The sequence below is a fragment of the Cajanus cajan genome, chromosome 2 (assembly GCF_000230855.2).
Source record: "Cajanus cajan strain Asha chromosome 2, NIPB_CcT2T_4, whole genome shotgun sequence".
In the NCBI taxonomy this organism is placed as follows: Eukaryota; Viridiplantae; Streptophyta; class Magnoliopsida; order Fabales; family Fabaceae; genus Cajanus; species Cajanus cajan.
Genome location: NC_138518.1, coordinates 60,860,494 through 60,879,859, shown reverse-complemented (window position 1 = coordinate 60,879,859; position 19,366 = coordinate 60,860,494). Strand labels below are relative to the sequence as shown.

General features: G+C 33.0%; 1 protein-coding gene across 1 annotated transcript; it reads left to right on the top strand.

Moving 5' to 3' along the window:
* The first annotated feature begins 2,801 nt into the window (after positions 1 to 2,801).
* Positions 2,802 to 6,488, top strand: RPAC43 (RNA polymerase I subunit 43). Its single transcript, XM_020377249.3, has 9 exons — positions 2,802 to 3,060; positions 3,263 to 3,448; positions 4,059 to 4,185; positions 4,355 to 4,441; positions 4,571 to 4,764; positions 5,092 to 5,187; positions 5,287 to 5,380; positions 5,607 to 5,726; positions 6,155 to 6,488. Exons 1-9 carry the CDS (start codon positions 2,911 to 2,913, stop codon positions 6,256 to 6,258), a joined length of 1,158 nt encoding a protein of 385 aa, XP_020232838.1. The 5' UTR covers positions 2,802 to 2,910; the 3' UTR covers positions 6,259 to 6,488.
* Positions 6,489 to 19,366: the final 12,878 nt, after the last annotated feature.

Below are 19,366 nucleotides of genomic sequence, written 5' to 3'. Positions count from 1 at the left end.
ATTTTATTTGGTATCTTTTTGTATTCATTGCGCCTTTTGGAGTTGAGTCTGGAGAAAGCGTTAACCTTGGGATATATAAGATGGTAGAGAGCTTTCAACTTGGTTCGTTGAATTATCTGATTTTGAATATTACTTGTTGGAATGGATCTATTTTCGATGGATGAGATCTCAGCCATTTAAAAAATATTAAATATTTTTTTTTTAATCATAATAGAGTTTAAAAACTTTAGGGTGAGATTTTAACAATTAAGAATCTTAACTCTTAAGTTCTTTTTTTCTTTGAGAGAATCTCTTTCTATCCTTAGCAAAAGCTAGAAACTGCGTAAAACTATTAGTATCACCATAAAATAACAGTATCCTAGTCAGCATTAGCAAGTCTATACTTATACTTCATCGTTTCAACGTCCTGGACATAGATATGGTGTGCTATGGTATTTAAGATTTCAGGATGTTTAATTAAGAAAGCTGGTTGGAGATCTTAAATTTACCGTCAATCTTTCTTTTGAATCATATCAATTATGAATTATATTCAAATGATGTTACAGTTAGAGGTACTCTTTACCTTGTTTGTAGGAGAGAATTTGATAATTTTTTTTAAAGACCAATGTAAATCATATACATTCATTTATAATAATTTATTCAATATAAAAGGGGTATATTTTCATGAACATGTAGACTAACATAAAATTTACTTTTTAACTAAAAAATGAGTAACTTAATTGACGTATCTAAGAACAAATTTTATAATATAATTCAAATATATGATCAAAATCTCATCACACTTTTTTAAGATAGAATCAATTCATTGTTCATAAAATTTTTGCATGTTACAGTTTTTTTTTTTTAACAATCAAATTCAACAACTTAAGTGTGAGATTTATAAATGTAATATATGTCAATTATATGTCAATACATTGAAAAAAAAAGTTATTGTTTCTACCTTCAAAGGTGTAACATTGTCTTGATACCAACTAGTTAAAGTTGAAAAAAAATTGTCATCATGATCACGAATGCATGTCTCATAATTATAGTGTCTAGAATCAATAAAAACAACAACATCAATGTTGCATTTAATACTCCAAAAGACTTCTCTTAAAATGAAATAGCATAAGTTAAGGTTGTCGTATGAGACTCATTTTTTTTCCTGTCCTATGCAAACTTCAAGCTACAAATTGTTTGCACAGTCGAGTTAAAGGGAAAAGTTGTAAACTCCACATTATTTGGCACTTTATCATTTCTTCCCTTCCACATACACCAAAATTCATAAATCAATTTCTCTTTTTCTAGTTTCCACTCTACGCAAATTTGAAAGAGCCTCTAAAATAATATTCTTGAAGCTCTACATGCTATTTGTTACATCATGTAACTTGGACAAAATTTTAGCTTGGTTCCACAATGCCATAGCATGATCTCAATGGAAAATATATGTGAGTTTGTTTTTGATTCTTCTTCGCAAAATGAACACAAAAGTAAACAATGAACTCCCTTTAAAATTAGACATCTTGATGAGATACTACCACGAGCTATTCTCTAAACTAGGATCTTCATTTGGTGTGGAACATATAACTTCTATATTGAGTTTCAATCACCACACTCACAATAATGTTCATTATCAATCATATTCTTCATAACATGGTAGTAAACGAATTAACCGAATAATTCTCGTTTTTACTAAATTTTCAAAGCAATTTATCTTCATCACTTAGCATCATGATTGACATTACAATATAATTTTCTCATCATGAACATTAAATTATTCATGAATTAAATTTTGATGTCACATTCCAAAATCATGATCAAATAAAATATCAACCTTCATTTGTTCCAATTCAATCGTTGTCTCATATTAAACAAAAGATGTGTCATTTACTTTTGGTCACGGTTCTTTTTAAACATTTACTTCCCACCCATCACCAACTTTTCTTATGGTATACTATGGACATCCTTTAATTTTTCTTAATTCACTGCACTTTATTTTATTTTTGTATTATTAATTTATTATTATTTTACATGTTTTTGTTGTAATATTACACTCAATACCCGATATATAATTTGATGAAGCAAATTAAGATAGTTGTTATTGAGACTTGTTAGGAAGAGGATAAATTGTATTTTGTTTAAGTTATAGCAATTGATTTTGAAAGTAAATAGAATGATTATTTAAAGTTTATGCATAAATTAATGATAATGACAGACAAACCCATATTTAGGGTTAGAGTGAAACATACATTAGCATCTGTAAAATCATGTTATTTTATTAACATTACTTGAAATGATTAACAAGTTTGTTCTTTGTTAATCGTTAGGAGAAGAAAGTTAATTTCTCAAGAATTTATTGTCTAACATATATAGCAAATATACCGTACCAAAATATTGAAAGAACAAAAAAAAGTAATGCTATTTGTTTAATCTTTACTGATATAAAAAAAATACTAACTCTTTAAGTAATTAAACAGCTTTTTTTAATATTAACAAAAAAATAAAGAGCTAGATACGATAACAAACACATTTTCATTAAAAGATACAAAATAAAAAATTGTTTAATGCTAATAAAATATAAAAAAGAAAACCCTATAGCTTTATTTTATGAATAAATAATGTGTGTATTATATTAATGGTTTAAAATTTTCATATACTTTCACATGATCACAGATAGTAATGTATAAGGTTGATTCTTGCAAGGTTTTCACCTTCCTGGGCCTGGAAGGCCGGAAACTTTCTTTGGGCCTTTGTTCTCTTGACCCAAAAAAAAAAAAAACGAAGCTCATATAAACGACACCGTTTTGATTTTGTTCACCAATAACTCGCCATAAACCCTAAACCCCTCCGTCTGGCTTCCTCCTTCTCCATTCAGAAGCTCTGAGAGAGAGAAAGAGAGAGAGAAGAAGAAGAAGAAGAAGAAGAAGAAGGATGTCGGAAGAAGACGAATCAATGTCGGAGCAGAGTAATGAATTAGGACTTGATTTCATTCTGAGCTTGGATAGTGTTCCATCAAAGCTCCCTCCACACCTCGAACTCATCAAATCACGTGTTCTTTGCTCCAACGATGCTCCTCTCCATGTAAACCCTCTCTTCTCTTTTCATTATTTTTAATTTTACCTAATTTTCGCTACATATAATTTTTTTTTATATCTATTTTTCTCTTTTTTAATACCCAGTTTCACAAAGTTTGTAGCTTTTCAATTGGGGTCCCAAGTATCACACTTGTTATTAGATGGTGTTCCTCTTGTTATTAACAGTTTTCATGTGTCGGTGTTTGTAGACGGATACTATTCAATATTCTGGTGCCTTTGCAGCTTTGGGAGTTGATAATAGTCAGCGCTTGGATAGTTTCTGTGAAAACTTCAAGGTTGAAGTGAAGCGCCTTACGGATAGTGACATTGAGTTTGATATGATTGGTATTGATCCAGCGATTGCTAATGCTTTTCGAAGAATCCTTATTGCAGAGGTGATGTATTTATTCATGCTATTGTGTGCAGTGGTGATGGTATGCTTTTTGGTTTTTTATATTTTGATGCATTACTTCTTTTTATATAACGATGCACATTACACAGAGAAGGAATTACTTTTAAAGTAGTTTTGCCTTCCCTTATTGTACCATTCACTTCCCTAAACTTAGCATCCTTACTATGTCCACTAGGTGAACTCTATAATGAATGGTTGTTCTCTACTCTTCAAAAGCATGCACTTTATGAGCTTATGTTGTTTTTGTATTGAGAGAATCAAATTAAAGATGATGAACAGTGATTCTTACTCTTCTTTGTCATGTTAATGCCCTTAGCCTTCTCCATTTTAGCCTCTCTGAAAGATTTAAATTTTGATTGTATCAAAAGCAAAGAATTTACGAAATCTAAGACAATGAGAAATAGATTGAATGGAAATTTCTTATATTAGATGTTTCAGAAAGCCTGCCACCTAAGATTACTCCAGTAATGTATAACGTCTTATAGTAGTTTTATTTTGAGTTTTTATTGCCCTATGATAACTTTGATTAGTTTATTAGTAATAGTGTTGTTGTGTAGTACTGGTGGAGATAATTAAATTTTTATGTGTTTTAGGTTCCAACAATGGCTATTGAAAGAGTATATATAGCAAACAATACATCAGTTGTACAGGATGAAGTTCTTTCCCATAGATTGGGCCTCGTTCCAATTCGTGCTGATCCTAGGCTATTTGAATATCCAGGTTTATATCTATGCTAACCCATACATGTATTTCTCATTATGTTTATGATTTTCTTGTTTGATAACTTGAAAATTGGAATTACTATGTACAATTTTGAATTTAAATACCTTATATGGCAGGGTCACTGGGTTTAATGTTTGTTAATTTTTCCTTCTTTTCTTTTGGATAGACAATGCGGGAGATGAGAAGAATGAAAAAAACACCATTGTCTTTAAGCTACATGCTCGTTGTCATGTGGGTCAACCTCGTATTACTGGTAAAGGACTTGAAGCTCTTGCTTGATGATATTCATGTTGCTTTAAAATTTCTTATTTAGCTATATGAGTTTATCCTCAACCTTTGCAGCAATCTTTTTTTGTCTGATGATAGTATGATACTAATGCAGTGAAATCAGATAAACTAAAGTGGTTACCTAATGGGAGTGAGCTTCCTTGTGAAGATGCCAAACCAAGTGCAGGTTCAAAACCAAAAACATTTACATCATTTACTTGCAGCCAAGATTCACTTCCTGAATTTTCCAGCAACCCAATCAGTCTTACATATTCGGATATTATATTAGCTAAACTTGGACCTGGTCAGGTAACCTTCTATCAAGGGAGTTGGGTAATCACTCGTAGATTTTATGGTTTAAGGTTTAGAGAGACATCAATTAATATTTTCATGGGTACCTTTTCCTAGTTAACCTATTTCAGGGTTTCCTTGTAGCACTTAAATTAGATCTTTTTATTACAATCTTTGTGATGTTCTCTTTCCACCCTGAATCTACTTTAAGATTTATGTTTCTGTATCAGGCCTTTCATTTATAATGTTATGCAAGCTCTATGAGTTATCTGATTTTGCAAACTTGTTACTGTATACACGTTTGTCATACTTAATATTGAATAACGTAAATACATACTATTGTAGGAAATTGAACTTGAAGTACATGCAGTTAAAGGCATTGGTAGGACACATGCAAAATGGTCCCCAGTTGCCACTGCTTGGTATCGGATGCTTCCAGAGGTAAGGGAATATGAAATATGTCATCTACTAGTCACATTCACATGTTGCTAAAAAATTATTCAAATCTTGGCATCTGTAAGCTTGTTTTACCTTCTCTAGGTTGTACTCTTGGAAGATGTTGAGGGTGAGATTGCTGACGAATTAAAAAAGAAGTGTCCAGTTAATGTGTTTGATATTGAAGACATTGGAAAAGGTAGTTCCATTTTTGTGTCATTGCCCTTAACACCATTTTTTATAGCTTAATATTGTGGAGCATTGAGGATGAAGGATGATCACATCAACAAATGGAATTGGTTTAACATCAATGTCTGCCTTGTGTTGCAGAATAACATGTTATCGTGTTAATGATTGATAACATGTGATCTGAAGATCCTAATTCTTTGGTACTTTCTTAATTTGCTGATTTGGTTGTTGAGTAGGTAGAAGAAGGGCAAAAGTAGCCAGACCGCGGGAGTGCACTTTGTGTAGGGAATGCATCAGAGGGGGCAAAGAATGGGAAGATCGTGTATCATTACGTCGTGTGAAGAATCATTTCATTTGTAAGTATTATATGTGACCTATTGAATTCATAGGATTAGATCTTCAAAGTTATCTGAACATACAAAAAAATACACCATCTTAAGGAGTCTAGTTTCAAAGTAACTAGTTCTTGTAGTGGCCTTACAGATATTGATTATGAAATAGTTTAAGAATGTTGGTATATATTAAGATGATAGCCAATGGTGGTGGCAAATACAAAGAATAGAGTGTTCTGATAGTTTAACACACCAGAGATAGTTTGGCAGGTATAAGATGAAGTGATGCACGCGAAGAGTCTCCTTAATTTTAAATTTTATCTAGAAAATTACTTGATTATCATCCGATTAAATTTTATGCAAATCTGTGGGTTTGACTTGAGTTCTGACAAGGATTAATGTTTAACAGTCCCAAAAATATCTTAACATATATTTTTGACTTGTTTGTGTAGTTACCATTGAATCAACTGGAGCATTACCCCCTGAAGTGCTATTTACTGAAGCTGTGAAGATTCTGGAAGATAAATGTGAACGTGTGATTACCGAGCTTTCTTGATTCTTCTTCATGGCATGTCTTAAGATCAATGAAATGGAAAGAAATTGTCCATGATCAGTTTTGTTATTATTCCATTTTATTTTTAGGACAGGTTTTTCTATAATGTGAAGGCTCTTTCTTTACTCATAGTTAAGCTGTGCATGTCTGCATAGCCACGATCTCATCTGTATTATCCAAATTTAGTAGCTTAATTTAATAGATTTAATTGCACCTAAAAGCACTTCTTAGAATTAATGTGTTCAGTTCTTGTGAAAATAATTAAATTTAGTTTTAGTTTGAAAATTATTTTTTTATTCATCAAATTTCAAAGTTAATATAATTCATGACACTTGAACCATCACATACAATAAAAACTAATTCCTAAAACAAACCAAATCTAATCACATGTATAAGAATCAATATATTTTATCCTTCTGCTTACAGAACCACGGGGTGTCTAATACTGTCTATATGTCAATTAGCATTTTCCTTTATAATATTTTTTTAATACTTTTTATGAGATTATTGCTCTCTAATTTTATCATTCTAATTATCTTATTTTAAGTTTTTTCTTTTCTTTTCTTTGTTATTTCATTTTTTCTCTTTGCATGATAAACAGTATAAATTTGTTGTATAAAATTATAATTTCATTCCCTTTTACTGGAGCTGCAACTTCTATTTTACAATGAAGTCTCTCACCCCTGTAAGTCATTTGTAGGTGACATTCAATGAACTATAAACCAATCAAATTGATCCAAACATTTGGATTTTAGCAAGCAAAGCTGTGCCTTTGTGCAGAAAATATGGCTAACCATGTCGGCATGTGCTTTCCATGTAGGTGCAATGGAACATAGCTTTTTGTTCCACAACAATAACTTTTGGACTTTCATAAGAAAAGTTTCACATTTGAGTAGTTGTTCCACTTGCCTAAGTATGGGTTTATGTATTTTGAAAAGAAAATTATTTACTTTTCTAATTTTTTGAATTTTGAAATAATATATTCCAACCATGTTGTAAAATTCATAGTTCATTTGTTTTTACCGATAAAAGCTGTCAGTATTTTTTTAACCCGAACTTGGTGTTTTTATTTTTTAAAATATTTCACTTATTTGTATAAGGAGTTTCTAATGATTCAATGATTCACGTATTTCTAACTAATTGTGTTAGACTACTTAAATTCTCAATAAAGTTAATTGTGTTTGTTTACTTTTTAAGCTTTTCCTCATCTCATTGTCTCTCTAAATCACATGCTTGAGTTAATAAACAAAAATATTTGCAACATTTGCATGTTTATAATTTAATAATGTTGGGCATGTGTTTAGAAATTAACTACTTTTAATAATATTTAGTCTTATAATTACGTTTTTTTATTAACAAGACTTGAACTCAAAATTTTTCTTAGTAAAAATAAATTTAATTGTACTCAAATTAACAACTTGTTAATAAACAAACATCAGAATAAATTGTAGATATTAAATTAAATTGATTATTGTATAGCACGACCAAATATTTATTATGAATTCCACAATTCCACATGCACAAAATAGGCCCAAATACTGCTCATCCACAAATAGTGCAAACCATGATCAATTAAAGAATCTCGTGATTCCATAAAAAAGAAATGTCACTATTGGACATTGATACTGTAATATAATATAGTACTGCCCTTATATGAATACCTTAAAACATTACAGAATAAATATTTATTTTGCCAATATTGGTTAAGTTAATATTATTTCAGTCCAGATACAAATGTTAACATTAATTTACCTTCTCGATTACAAAAAATAACAATTAAATTAAATTAAATCATCTGTTATGCATAAACCAGAAGATAGAAAGGCAAACTATTTTTCACTCTTTTCTATGATTAAATAACTGAATTAATGACATTTTCATTATTAAAAATGCATGAATGTCAAAATTTGTTAAAAAAAAATAAAATCGAAGTGGCTCTCAATATTTTTATGACTAAACTAATTTCATTTGTTTATCTCAATCCAATGTGTCATGAAGCAATAATATCATGCAGAAATAATAATATATCCCCATAGCTTGTGTCATTTTTCAACCATTTCACAATGCCACCTTTCAATATATAAATGAGGTGATTCTCCACTTTTGACAAATAAGTGAGTTATTTAATTTTGTGTTATTGAAGCATCTTACACGTGCAAAAGCTTACAAATATAATGACTAGTGTGTCACTTTGGCATTACCTATCCCCTTCATTCCCTTTTCCCATGTTTCTCTCTTCTTTCCCAATTCCTTCTTGTTTAATTAATTAACATATCTATGTAATTGGCCATTGAGAAACTTTAGGCAAAGGACAAAGATTGCCTTATATTTCTAATCCAAATTGAATACTATGCTTTGTTACAATTGGAAAGAGGTATTATAGTGTCTTTAACTTTAATTTGGCCATCTAATCCTTCTTATATGTTTTTTCAAAGATTCTAAAATCGACTCCTAAACTTTTGGTTTTTATAGAATTAACAAAGGGAAAGGTACTCAAAAGAAACACATAAAGGAAACCCAAATCATAAAATTACATAAGAGATAAGATCTCTTTGTGGCTTATGGATATCAACTTTCAAACGCATGCTCTTCTTTTTGTATAAAATCTAGAAAGAAAGAAAGAAGAAAAAAAATGTGACCTAGAAACAGGTCTTGCATATATAGTACATTCATTAAAAGACTTTAATATTTGTAATAATAATAAAAAAAATAGATATCATTTTCTATCTACCATTTTTTTCGCCAGAAAAACAAAAATAATATTAGAGGTGTTGTTATAACGTTGAAACATAATTATAAAAGCTAAAAAATAATAATCACTTAGATAAAATGACAATAATTTGCATTTCTATTGGTATAAAAAACGACTGTTGTCAAATACTTTAATTTGTAAAGGTGAATAGTCACTTCCTTAAAATCAACTTCATCAATGTGGCAATAAAGAAACTAGTCCTTTATCTTTTTGCAAAGATTAAAATATTTTGAAAATAAACTTACAATGAATGATGAGAGGATGGGGAGAAAATTGAGAAGATTGGAATATTGTTATGGAATGAGAAAATGTGAAAGCAGATCTGAAAGCATGTGATGGGCATAAGAGTTAAAAGTAATAAGCATTAAGCAGAAGCAAAAGTCAGAAAAAATGAAATGAAAGACATGGGAGGGTGAGAGGGTGGCGTGCTCAAATTATGAAGATGCAACTTAGTACCCACTATGTTGGAAGAAGAGGGCCATTTTTTTACTACACTTTCTTTTATATATATTTTTTTATTGTCGATTAAATTTAAAGTATTTAATTTTTATATACTATCAATATATAAAAAAATATATTATTAACTAATCATAAATTATAATATACATATATATATATAGAACTTTTTTAAAGCCTGTGAAAGTAAAAAAGAAAATTATCATACATTAAAAAAGAAGATGACTTCATATGATTTTGTGATTTATATTAAATATTAATAAAGAACAAAAGAAATATGTTGTGAAAGGATGTTAAAGATTATGAGTGACTTTTTCGATATTAAATAAGTAACTCAAGAAGGATGTTAAAGATTGTGAGCAACTTTTTTAATGTTAAAAAAGTTGTTATATACTATTGAGTGTGTAGATAAGTTAATATTTCTTTTGTTAAAAAAAAAAAAAAGAAGTTTAGATTAAGATAATATACAATTTTATTTAGGTCAAAAACAATCAAATTCTAAGAATTTTAAGTGCAAGATTATGGCTCTCCTACTCCATTTTTAGTGTAAGTTCACATGGAATAATATAAAATATGAGAATTCAGATTCAGTCTTAAGTCTTAATTAATAGAAACAAAAAGATTTAACTAATTATGTTGTCGTCACAGATATAAGTAAACTAATATATAACTATTTTGGTTTAACTAATGATTGTAAATTAAAAAAAAATTATCTATGAAAATTACAATAATGAAAAGTTGACAATTAAACTCAAACTTAATATTCTGGGTATAGTATCCCAACCTTTTTACTACTAAGACGAACTTATTAAATCAATTTCTTTTATAAAGAAAATATTATATTAGAGTAAGGCCCCATACGTACAAGATTAGAAGAAACTATATTTAATCATAAGTTGTAACTAACAAAAACAAAATGACTGAACTAGGTGTATCATTTTCACGGACATTAAATCAAAGGTTTGACTATGCCATTACATTAATTAAATATTTAAAAATAGATTTGTATTATTTATAATAATCCTATACACTAGTAAAATTGAGTTGTGGAAATCAAAGTGTAGGTCATAAAAGTGGAGCTTATGGGTTATAGCCATAGCCATTGCTTGCTAGCTGCCAATAATATCTTAATGAAGTGTTTAAACTTTGAAAGCTTTTTAATATTTGTTACTCTCACATTTTAAACTTTTATATCTTGCCATCGCCACTTATTTCTTTCATATATACTATTACTTGCTACCTACTCAAATAAAATACTTCATGTCTCAAGGAATTACTTATTTTTAAAGTAAATAACTTGAATCAACTTTTGTAGAGTACATTGTTTCAAATTAACATATATAGTTTTGAGTTTGAATTTTTTAAGTGTAGATTTGTGGTAAATATTTGTGAAAAAAAAATTATTATCTATGATAATTTTATTAAGATCAAATCAAGTTATCTTTAGTGAAAGATATATGTGATTCTTATGAAAACAAACTTTAAAACTTGTTTTAGTTAATTTTTGTTATGATATGAATTTGATAAAATTTAAATTTAGGTGATGTATCATTATTGATATATAGTTTTGTCTCTTAAATGTGTAGTGAAGAGATTTATTTTTTATTTTTGTGTATGAACAAGATTCGTTAAAAAAAATCAATTCTTTAAATTTATTTAATTTGAATTTTTCTCTTGACACACTTCCTAATTTTTTTCCCCTTATTTTGTCTTTCTTCCTTTCCTTGTTGTTTTCTTTATGCTTCTATTATTGAGGCTTTTAAAATTTATCAAAAAAATAAAATTTCATAAACTTAAGATTAGAAAGTTTATTTTTCTTAGGTTGAAAGATGGATGTTGTAACACCCAAAATTTTATTATTATTATTTTAATGGCATTTTCGTAATTTTAATAAAGTTAAAGGAGTATTTTGGGTTCCGGAACGGGCCGTTCCAAATGTTGAAAATGTGAAATTTTTGTAGTCCCAGAACGGGCCTGGAACGGGCCGTTCTGGTATGGAGAACGGGCCGTTCCGGAGGGAGAACGGGCCGTTCTGCTGAGATTTGAGAACGGGCCGTTCTGGTTTCAGAACGGGTCGTTCTGCTTTTTCGGAAACGGGCCGTTTCGATTTTGGAACGGGCCGTTCCAGCTGAAAAATTTGCCCATGTTTGAAAGATCCGGAACGGGCTGTTCCGAATTCAATACGGGCCGTTCCGGGTACATCAGTTTGCCTATAAATAGGAGGCTGAGGGGTGAAAAATTATATACTGAGTGAGAAGGTGAAATCTTAGAGAGATAAAGAAGAGAGAGAGAGAGAGAGAGAGAGAGAGAGAAAGAAAGAAAGAGAGGGAAGAAAGAGATAATCCAGAGGAGGAGGCCCTGCCCAAGTTCCAGCTCCTGCTTATCCAGGTAAGGGGGGAGTGAGAACCTCGCTCAGGGGTGTGGGGATAATTGTTGGATAGTTGTTTGTCGGATTGGCCCCCAATCCTTTGCCGTTGTTCTGTTTAATTTTCTATTTACTCTACTTTGTTTTTGTTGAAGGTGCTGTTGTTCTGTCCGATTTTCTATTTATTCTACTTTATTCTTTGTTGAAGGTGTCATTGTTCTGTCCGATTTTTTATTTATTTTACTTTGTTCTGTGTTGAAGGTGCCGTTGTTCTGTTTGATTTTCTATTTACTCTACTTTGTTTTTGTTGAAGGTGTCGTTGTTCTGTTCGATTTTCTATTTATTCTACTTTGTTCTTTGTTGAAAGTAATAAATGAGTATGAAATTAATGTTAATAATAAATAAGTTTTAATATGAATAAGAATGCTCTCTGTGAATACCTATGCGGACCTTATGAGGAGTATTGATGACATGACCATGTGAAATATGGACAAATGACATGAGACCTAAGCATGGACTATTGAGACAAATATGATTATGAGACTATAACAAATAAGGACATGATGTACTAAATGAAATTATGTAACAAGTTAAATGTTGAGTCAATGAAATAATGAATGTATGACATGCATCATATGCATATCTTATTCCAGGTGTGCCGCTGAGGCCGCATACCAGTGATGTAACTTGCTAACAAGGTGTACCTTAGGGTCACCAGTGATATAACCAGGTGTACCTTTGGGTCACCAGTGATGTAACCAGGTGTGCCTTAGGGTCACCAGTGATGATATGTGAAACTTCCTTATGGCGCCACATGCATGCATTTATAAGTCAAGATCATGACATCATTGCATGATAAATGAATATATATGTGATATTGATGATGTATGTGTATTGTTTATAAGTGACTTATATTTGTTGTGTGTGTGGGTGCTATCTAGCCTTTATTTCTGCACCTGAAACTGAGTGAGATGTTTCTCACTCCCTTGTTGTTTTTGTATATGTTTAAATTATGTTGCAGGTGATCAGCATCATGAGGATGTTGGTGATGAGGCTTAAAGGCTTCAATTGGGCATGCTCTGATAGGATGTGACATCGGGGCATAGTTATTTTTAGTTTAATATGTTATTGTTTTAATAACTTTAGTTTTTCTTCTTTGTAATTTCTAACGAAGAGATAACGTAGATAAAGTTTATAATTCAAGGAAAATGTATGTTAAGAATTGTAATTTGAACGTTCTTGATAAAAGACTAGAATGAATATCTTTGTTATATTTTATTACATGATTTGGAAAATATAAATTGATTCCTAACTAGGAGGCACTGCCACCTTTACTGGAGTTAATTTATATTTCCTTTATTATTATTTGTATATATATGATTTCTTGTTTTTCACTAAATTGTATTGAAAATCTTAACTTCTTTTCTTTTATAATTTTTTTACACTATAGTTATGATTTATGAGTTACGAATGTGAATCTTCTACCTTGTGATATCTGAAATATTTGTCAACTATAAAAAATTTTATTTACCCAATAAGAAGAAAAGAAATATTTTATTGTTACATTTGTTGCATATTAATAATGGGGTAGAGGGTGTCACATTTAGTGGTATCAGAGCAGGACGATCTAATCGACCATGAGTTATGAGTTTACTATGCTTATTTGGTTTACTATGTTTATTTGGTACATGAATGATGGACTGAACTGATTGTAAAACTTGTTGGTATGCTAGTATGATGATTGATTATGTTTATTGATTGTATTATTTTCTTAGACTATGACTGGTAGAAATGATCGTGCGATTGCCGATGCTCTTCAAGCATTAGCACAAGCTATGAATAATAACAATAGGACTGAAGTTACTCCTAACTGGTTGGAGCAATTTCAACGAAATCACCCACCTACCTTTAAAGGAGGATATGACCCAGATGCTGCTATAAATTGGCTAACAGAAATAGAGAAAATTTTCAATGTTATGGATTGTCCTATCGCTCAGAAGGTGAAGTTGGCCACATTCATGTTGACTGCTGATGCTCACTTTTGGTGGGAAGGAGCACTTCGGAGGATGATTGATGGAGGGGTGCACTTGAATTGGGACAACTTCAAGAAGGTCTTTCTTGAGAAGTATTTCCCGGATGATGTGAGAAGTCGGAAAGAAATGGAATTCCTTAAGCTGAATCAAGGGAACGACACAGTGGCTGTGTATGCTGCCAAATTTGATGCTTTGGTTCGTTATTGCACACACTACCATGGTGAGGGTGGTGAAAGAGCTAAATGCATAAAATTTGTAAATGGTCTGCGTCCGGAAGTAAAAACTGCAATTAACTATCAGGAGATATATCACTTTCCCACTCTGGTCAATAAGTGCAGCATTTATGATCATGACAACCGTGCTCGTGCTGCTTTTTATAAAGGAGTTGGAGGTCCTATCCGTGCTGTGAGTTCTAGTACTTCGGGTAGGAGCAAGCCTTACTCCGCTTCTAATAGATTTCAAGGGAGTAAAGCTGCTGCTAATAAAAGCAAGTTGCTTACTAGAGGATCCACTGTTAGTGCTACTGGAAGTGTTGGAGGGTCTGTGTCCACTCCTTCAGTAAGATGCTGGAAGTGTGGACTTGTTGGTCATAATCAGTCTGAGTGTCGTGACAGGGAAGTTACCTGCTTCAACTGCAATGGTAAAGGTCACATCAGTACCCAATGTCCTGAATCACAAAGAACACGTGTTATTGGATCGGGTTCGCAAATTGAGCGTCCAAAGACTGTAGGGAGAGTATTTGCTCTTAGTGGTGTTGAAGCTTCTCGGTCAGAAAATTTGATACAAGGTACTTGTTTCATAGCTGAGACTCCTTTTTTTGTACTATTTGATTCTGGTGCAACTCATTCCTTTATTTCTGTCTCTTGTGTCCAAAAATTGAATTTGCCCGTGTCTTTGTTAGATTTTGATTTAGTTGTTGAAACCCCTACTAATGGTCCTGTGACTACATCCCTAGTGTGTTTGAAATGTCCTTTGACAGTTTCTGATAAGCAGTTTCTAGTTGACTTAATTTGTTTGCCTCTTAGTCAATTAGATGTAATTCTTGGTATGGATTGGTTATCTTCTCACCATGTCCTTTTAAACTGCTTTGAGAAATCTATTTCCTTTGGTGAATGTAAGAGTACAGAATTTCTTAGTGCTGCTGACATTAAAACTTGTTTAAAAGACAATGAAAGAGTGTACATGATCTTAGCTTCTTTAACACTTGAGACTGATAGTAAGCTAGATGAGATTCCCTTAGTGAGAGAATTTCCAGAAGTATTTCCTAAGGATGTGTCTAGTTTACCACCTAAGAGAGAGATTGAGTTTAGCATAGACTTAGTACCAGGTACCCCACCTATATCTATAGCACCCTATAGGATGTCCCCTAAAGAGTTAGTTGAGCTTAAGAAACAAATAGAGGAACTACAAGGAAAACAATTAATTAGGCCTAGTGTTTCACCTTGGGGAGCGCCTGTTTTATTGGTTAAGAAGAAAGATGGGAGCATGAGGTTGTGCGTAGACTATAGGCAATTGAATAAAGTGACCATTAAGAATAAGTATCCTTTGCCTAGGATAGATGACCTTATGGATCAACTAGTTGGAGCTTGTGTGTTCAGTAAGATAGATTTAAGGTCAGGATACCATCAGATTAGAGTGAGAACTGAGGATGTTCCTAAGACTGCCTTTAGAACCCGCTATGGGCACTATGAGTATTTAGTTATGCCTTTTGGTGTGACTAATGCACCTGGTGTTTTTATGGACTACATGAATAGGATCTTTCACCCTTACTTGGATAGATTTGTAGTGGTCTTCATAGATGATATCCTAGTGTATTCCAAGACTAGGGAAGAGCATGTTGAGCACCTTAGGATCGTTCTTCAAACCCTTAAGGAGAAACAGTTGTATGCTAAATTGTCAAAATGTGAATTTTGGTTGGATAGTGTGAACTTTCTAGGACATGTGATATCCAAGGGTGGAATAGCTGTAGATCCTGCTAAGGTAGAAGCTGTGTTAGAGTGGAGAACACCTAAATCAGTATTTGAGATTAGGAGTTTCCTAGGACTAGCTGGTTATTACAGAAGGTTCATAGAGAATTTCTCTAGGCTAGCTCTTCCTTTGACTAAGCTGACGAAGAAAGACCAACCTTTTGTGTGGGATTCTAGGTGTCAGGAGAGTTTTCAAGAGCTTAAGAGGAGATTAACTAGTGCTCCTGTGTTAGTGTTACCTGATCCTAGTAAGACTTTTGAGGTATATTGTGATGCTTCTAAATTAGGTTTAGGAGGAGTGCTTATGCAAGAGGGTAAGGTAGTAGCCTATGCTTCAAGACAACTTAAAATTCATGAGCAAAACTATCCTATCCATGACCTTGAGTTAGCTGCAATAGTTTTTGTGCTCAAGTTGTGGAGACATTACTTGTTTGGGTCTAGATTTGAGGTTTTTAGTGACCATAAAAGCCTTAAGTACTTGTTTGACCAAAAGGAATTGAATATGAGGCAGAGGAGATGGTTAGAGTTTCTTAAGGATTATGACTTTCAATTGAATTATCACCCTGGCAAGGCTAATGTTGTAGCTGACGCTTTGAGTAGAAAATATTTGAGAATGTCTTCCTTGATGATTAGGGAAATGCAAATGATTGAGGAGTGTAGGGATATGAGCTTAGGGTGTGAGTTGACCTCTAAGAGTATTAAGTTGGGAGCTTTGAGAGTGACTAATAGCTTGATAGATGAGATTAGAGAAGGTCAGAAGGTAGATCCTTTCTTATTGAGACAGGTAGAGAAATTGAATCAAGGTGTGATTAGTGAGTTTAAAGTTGGAGTGGATGGAGTTTTGAAACTTAAGGATAGGTTGTGTATTCCTAATGTGTCAGAACTTAAGAGAGCAATCCTAGAAGAAGGTCATAAGAGTATCCTTAGTATCCATCCAGGAGCCACTAAGATGTACCAAGACCTTAAGAAGATGTTTTGGTGGCCTAAGATGAAGAGGGAAGTGGAGGAATTTGTGTATGCTTGCTTAGTATGTCAGAAAGCTAAGGTAGAACACCAAAAACCTTCAGGTTTGATGTAACCTTTAGATGTGCCTGTGTGGAAGTGGGATAGCATCTCTATGGATTTTGTAGTTGGGTTACCTAAGACCGTGAAGAACTTGGATGCTATATGGGTCATTGTGGATAGATTGACTACGTCTGCCCATTTTATTCCCATTAATATTAGGTACTCTTTGGAGAGGTTAACCAAGTTGTACATCAGTGAGATCGTGAGGTTGCATGGAGTTCCTACTAGTATTGTGTCTGATAGAGATCCTAGGTTCACCTCTAGATTTTGGGAGAGTTTGCATAAGGCTTTAGGCACTAAGCTTAGATTGAGTTCAGCCTACCATCCTCAAACAGATGGCCAAACTGAGAGAACCATACAATCTTTGGAAGACTTGTTGAGGACTTGTATCTTGGAACATGGGGGTAGTTAGGATAGTTTCCTACCTTTGATAGAATTTACCTACAATAATAGCTATCATTCTAGTATTGGGATGGCACCATATGAGGCTCTGTATGGTAGGAGATGTAGAACACCTTTATGTTGGACAGAACCTGGAGAGAATGTCATGTTAGGACCTGAGATAGTTCAACAAACTACTGAACAGGTTAAGATGATCCAAGAGAAGATGAGAGCAACCCAGAGTAGGCAAAAGAGTTATAATGACAAGAGGAGAAAAGACCTTAAGTTTAAAGAAGGTGATCATGTATTCCTTAAAGTCACTCCTTGGACAGGAGTAGGCAGAGCACTGAAATCCCGTAAGCTTACTCCACGTTTCATTGGTCCTTATCAAATTCTTAAAAGAATCGGTGAAATGGCCTATCAAATTGCTTTGCCTCCATCTCTTTCAAATCTCCATAGTGTCTTTCATGTTTCTCAACTCAGAAAGTATGTCCATGATCCTTCCCATATCATTGAGTCTGACAACATTCAGTTGAAGGATAATCTTACTTATGAAATGGTTCCTTTAAGGATTGATGACACGAGAGTGAAACAACTAAGAGGAAAGGAAATCCCTTTGGTTAAGGTCGTTTGGGGAGGAAATATTGAAGAAAGTGCTACATGGGAATTAGAAAGCAAGATGCGAGAAGCTTATCCATTTCTGTTTTCAGGTAAATTTCGGGGACGAAATTTCTAAAAGGAGGGGAGAATTGTAACATCCAAATTTTTTTTATTATTATTTTAATGGCATTTTCGTAATTTTAATAAAGTTAAAGGGGTATTTTGGGTTCCGGAACGGGTCGTTCCAAAAGTGGAACGGGTCGTTCCAAATGTTGAAAATGTGAAATTTTTGTAGTCCCAGAACGGGCCTGGAACGGGCCGTTCTGGTATGGAGAACGGGCCGTTCTGCTGAGATTTGAGAACGGGCCGTTCTGGTTTCAGAACGGGCCGTTCTGCTTTTTCGAAAACGGGCCGTTTCGATTTTGGAACGGGCCGTTCTAGCTGAAAAATTTGCCCATGTTTGAAGGATCCGGAACGGGCCGTTCCGAATTCAATACGAGCCGTTCCGGGTACATCAGTTTGCCTATAAATAGGAGGCTGAGGGGTGAAAAATTATATACTGAGTGAGAAGGTGAAATCTTAGAGAGAGAAAGAAGAGAGAGAGAGAGAGAGAGAGAGAGAGAGAAAGAGAGAGAGAGAAAGAAAGAAAGAAAGAGAGGGAAGAAAGAGATAATCCAGAGGAGGAGACCCTGCCCAAGTTCCAGCTCCTGCTTATCCAGGTAAGGGGGGGAGTGAGAACCTCGCTCAGGGGTGTGGGGATAATTGTTGGATAGTTGTTTGTCGGATTGGCCCCCAATCCTTTGCCGTTGTTCTGTTTAATTTTCTATTTACTCTACTTTGTTTTTGTTGAAGGTGCTGTTGTTTTGTCCGATTTTCTATTTATTCTACTTTATTCTTTGTTGAAGGTGTCATTGTTCTGTCCGATTTTTTATTTATTTTACTTTGTTCTGTGTTGAAGGTGTCGTTGTTCTGTTTGATTTTCTATTTACTCTACTTTATTTTTGTTGAAGGTGTCGTTGTTCTGTTCGATTTTCTATTTATTCTACTTTGTTCTTTGTTGAAAGTAATAAATGAGTATGAAATTAATGTTAATAATAAATAAGTTTTAATATGAATAAGAATGCTCTCTGTGAATACCTATTCGGACCTTATGAGGAGTATTGATGACATGACCATGTGAAATATGGACAAATGACATGAGACCTAAGCATGGACTATTGAGACAAATATGATTATGAGACTATAACAAATGAGGACATGATGTACTAAATGAAATTATGTAACAAGTTAAATGTTGAGTCAATGAAATAATGAATGTATGACATGCATCATATGCATATCTTATTCCAGGTGTGCCGCTGAGGCCGCATACCAGTGATGTAACTTGCTAACAAGGTGTACCTTAGGGTCACCAGTGATGTAACCAGGTGTACCTTTGGGTCACCAGTGATGTAACCAGGTGTGCCTTAGGGTCACCAGTGATGATATGTGA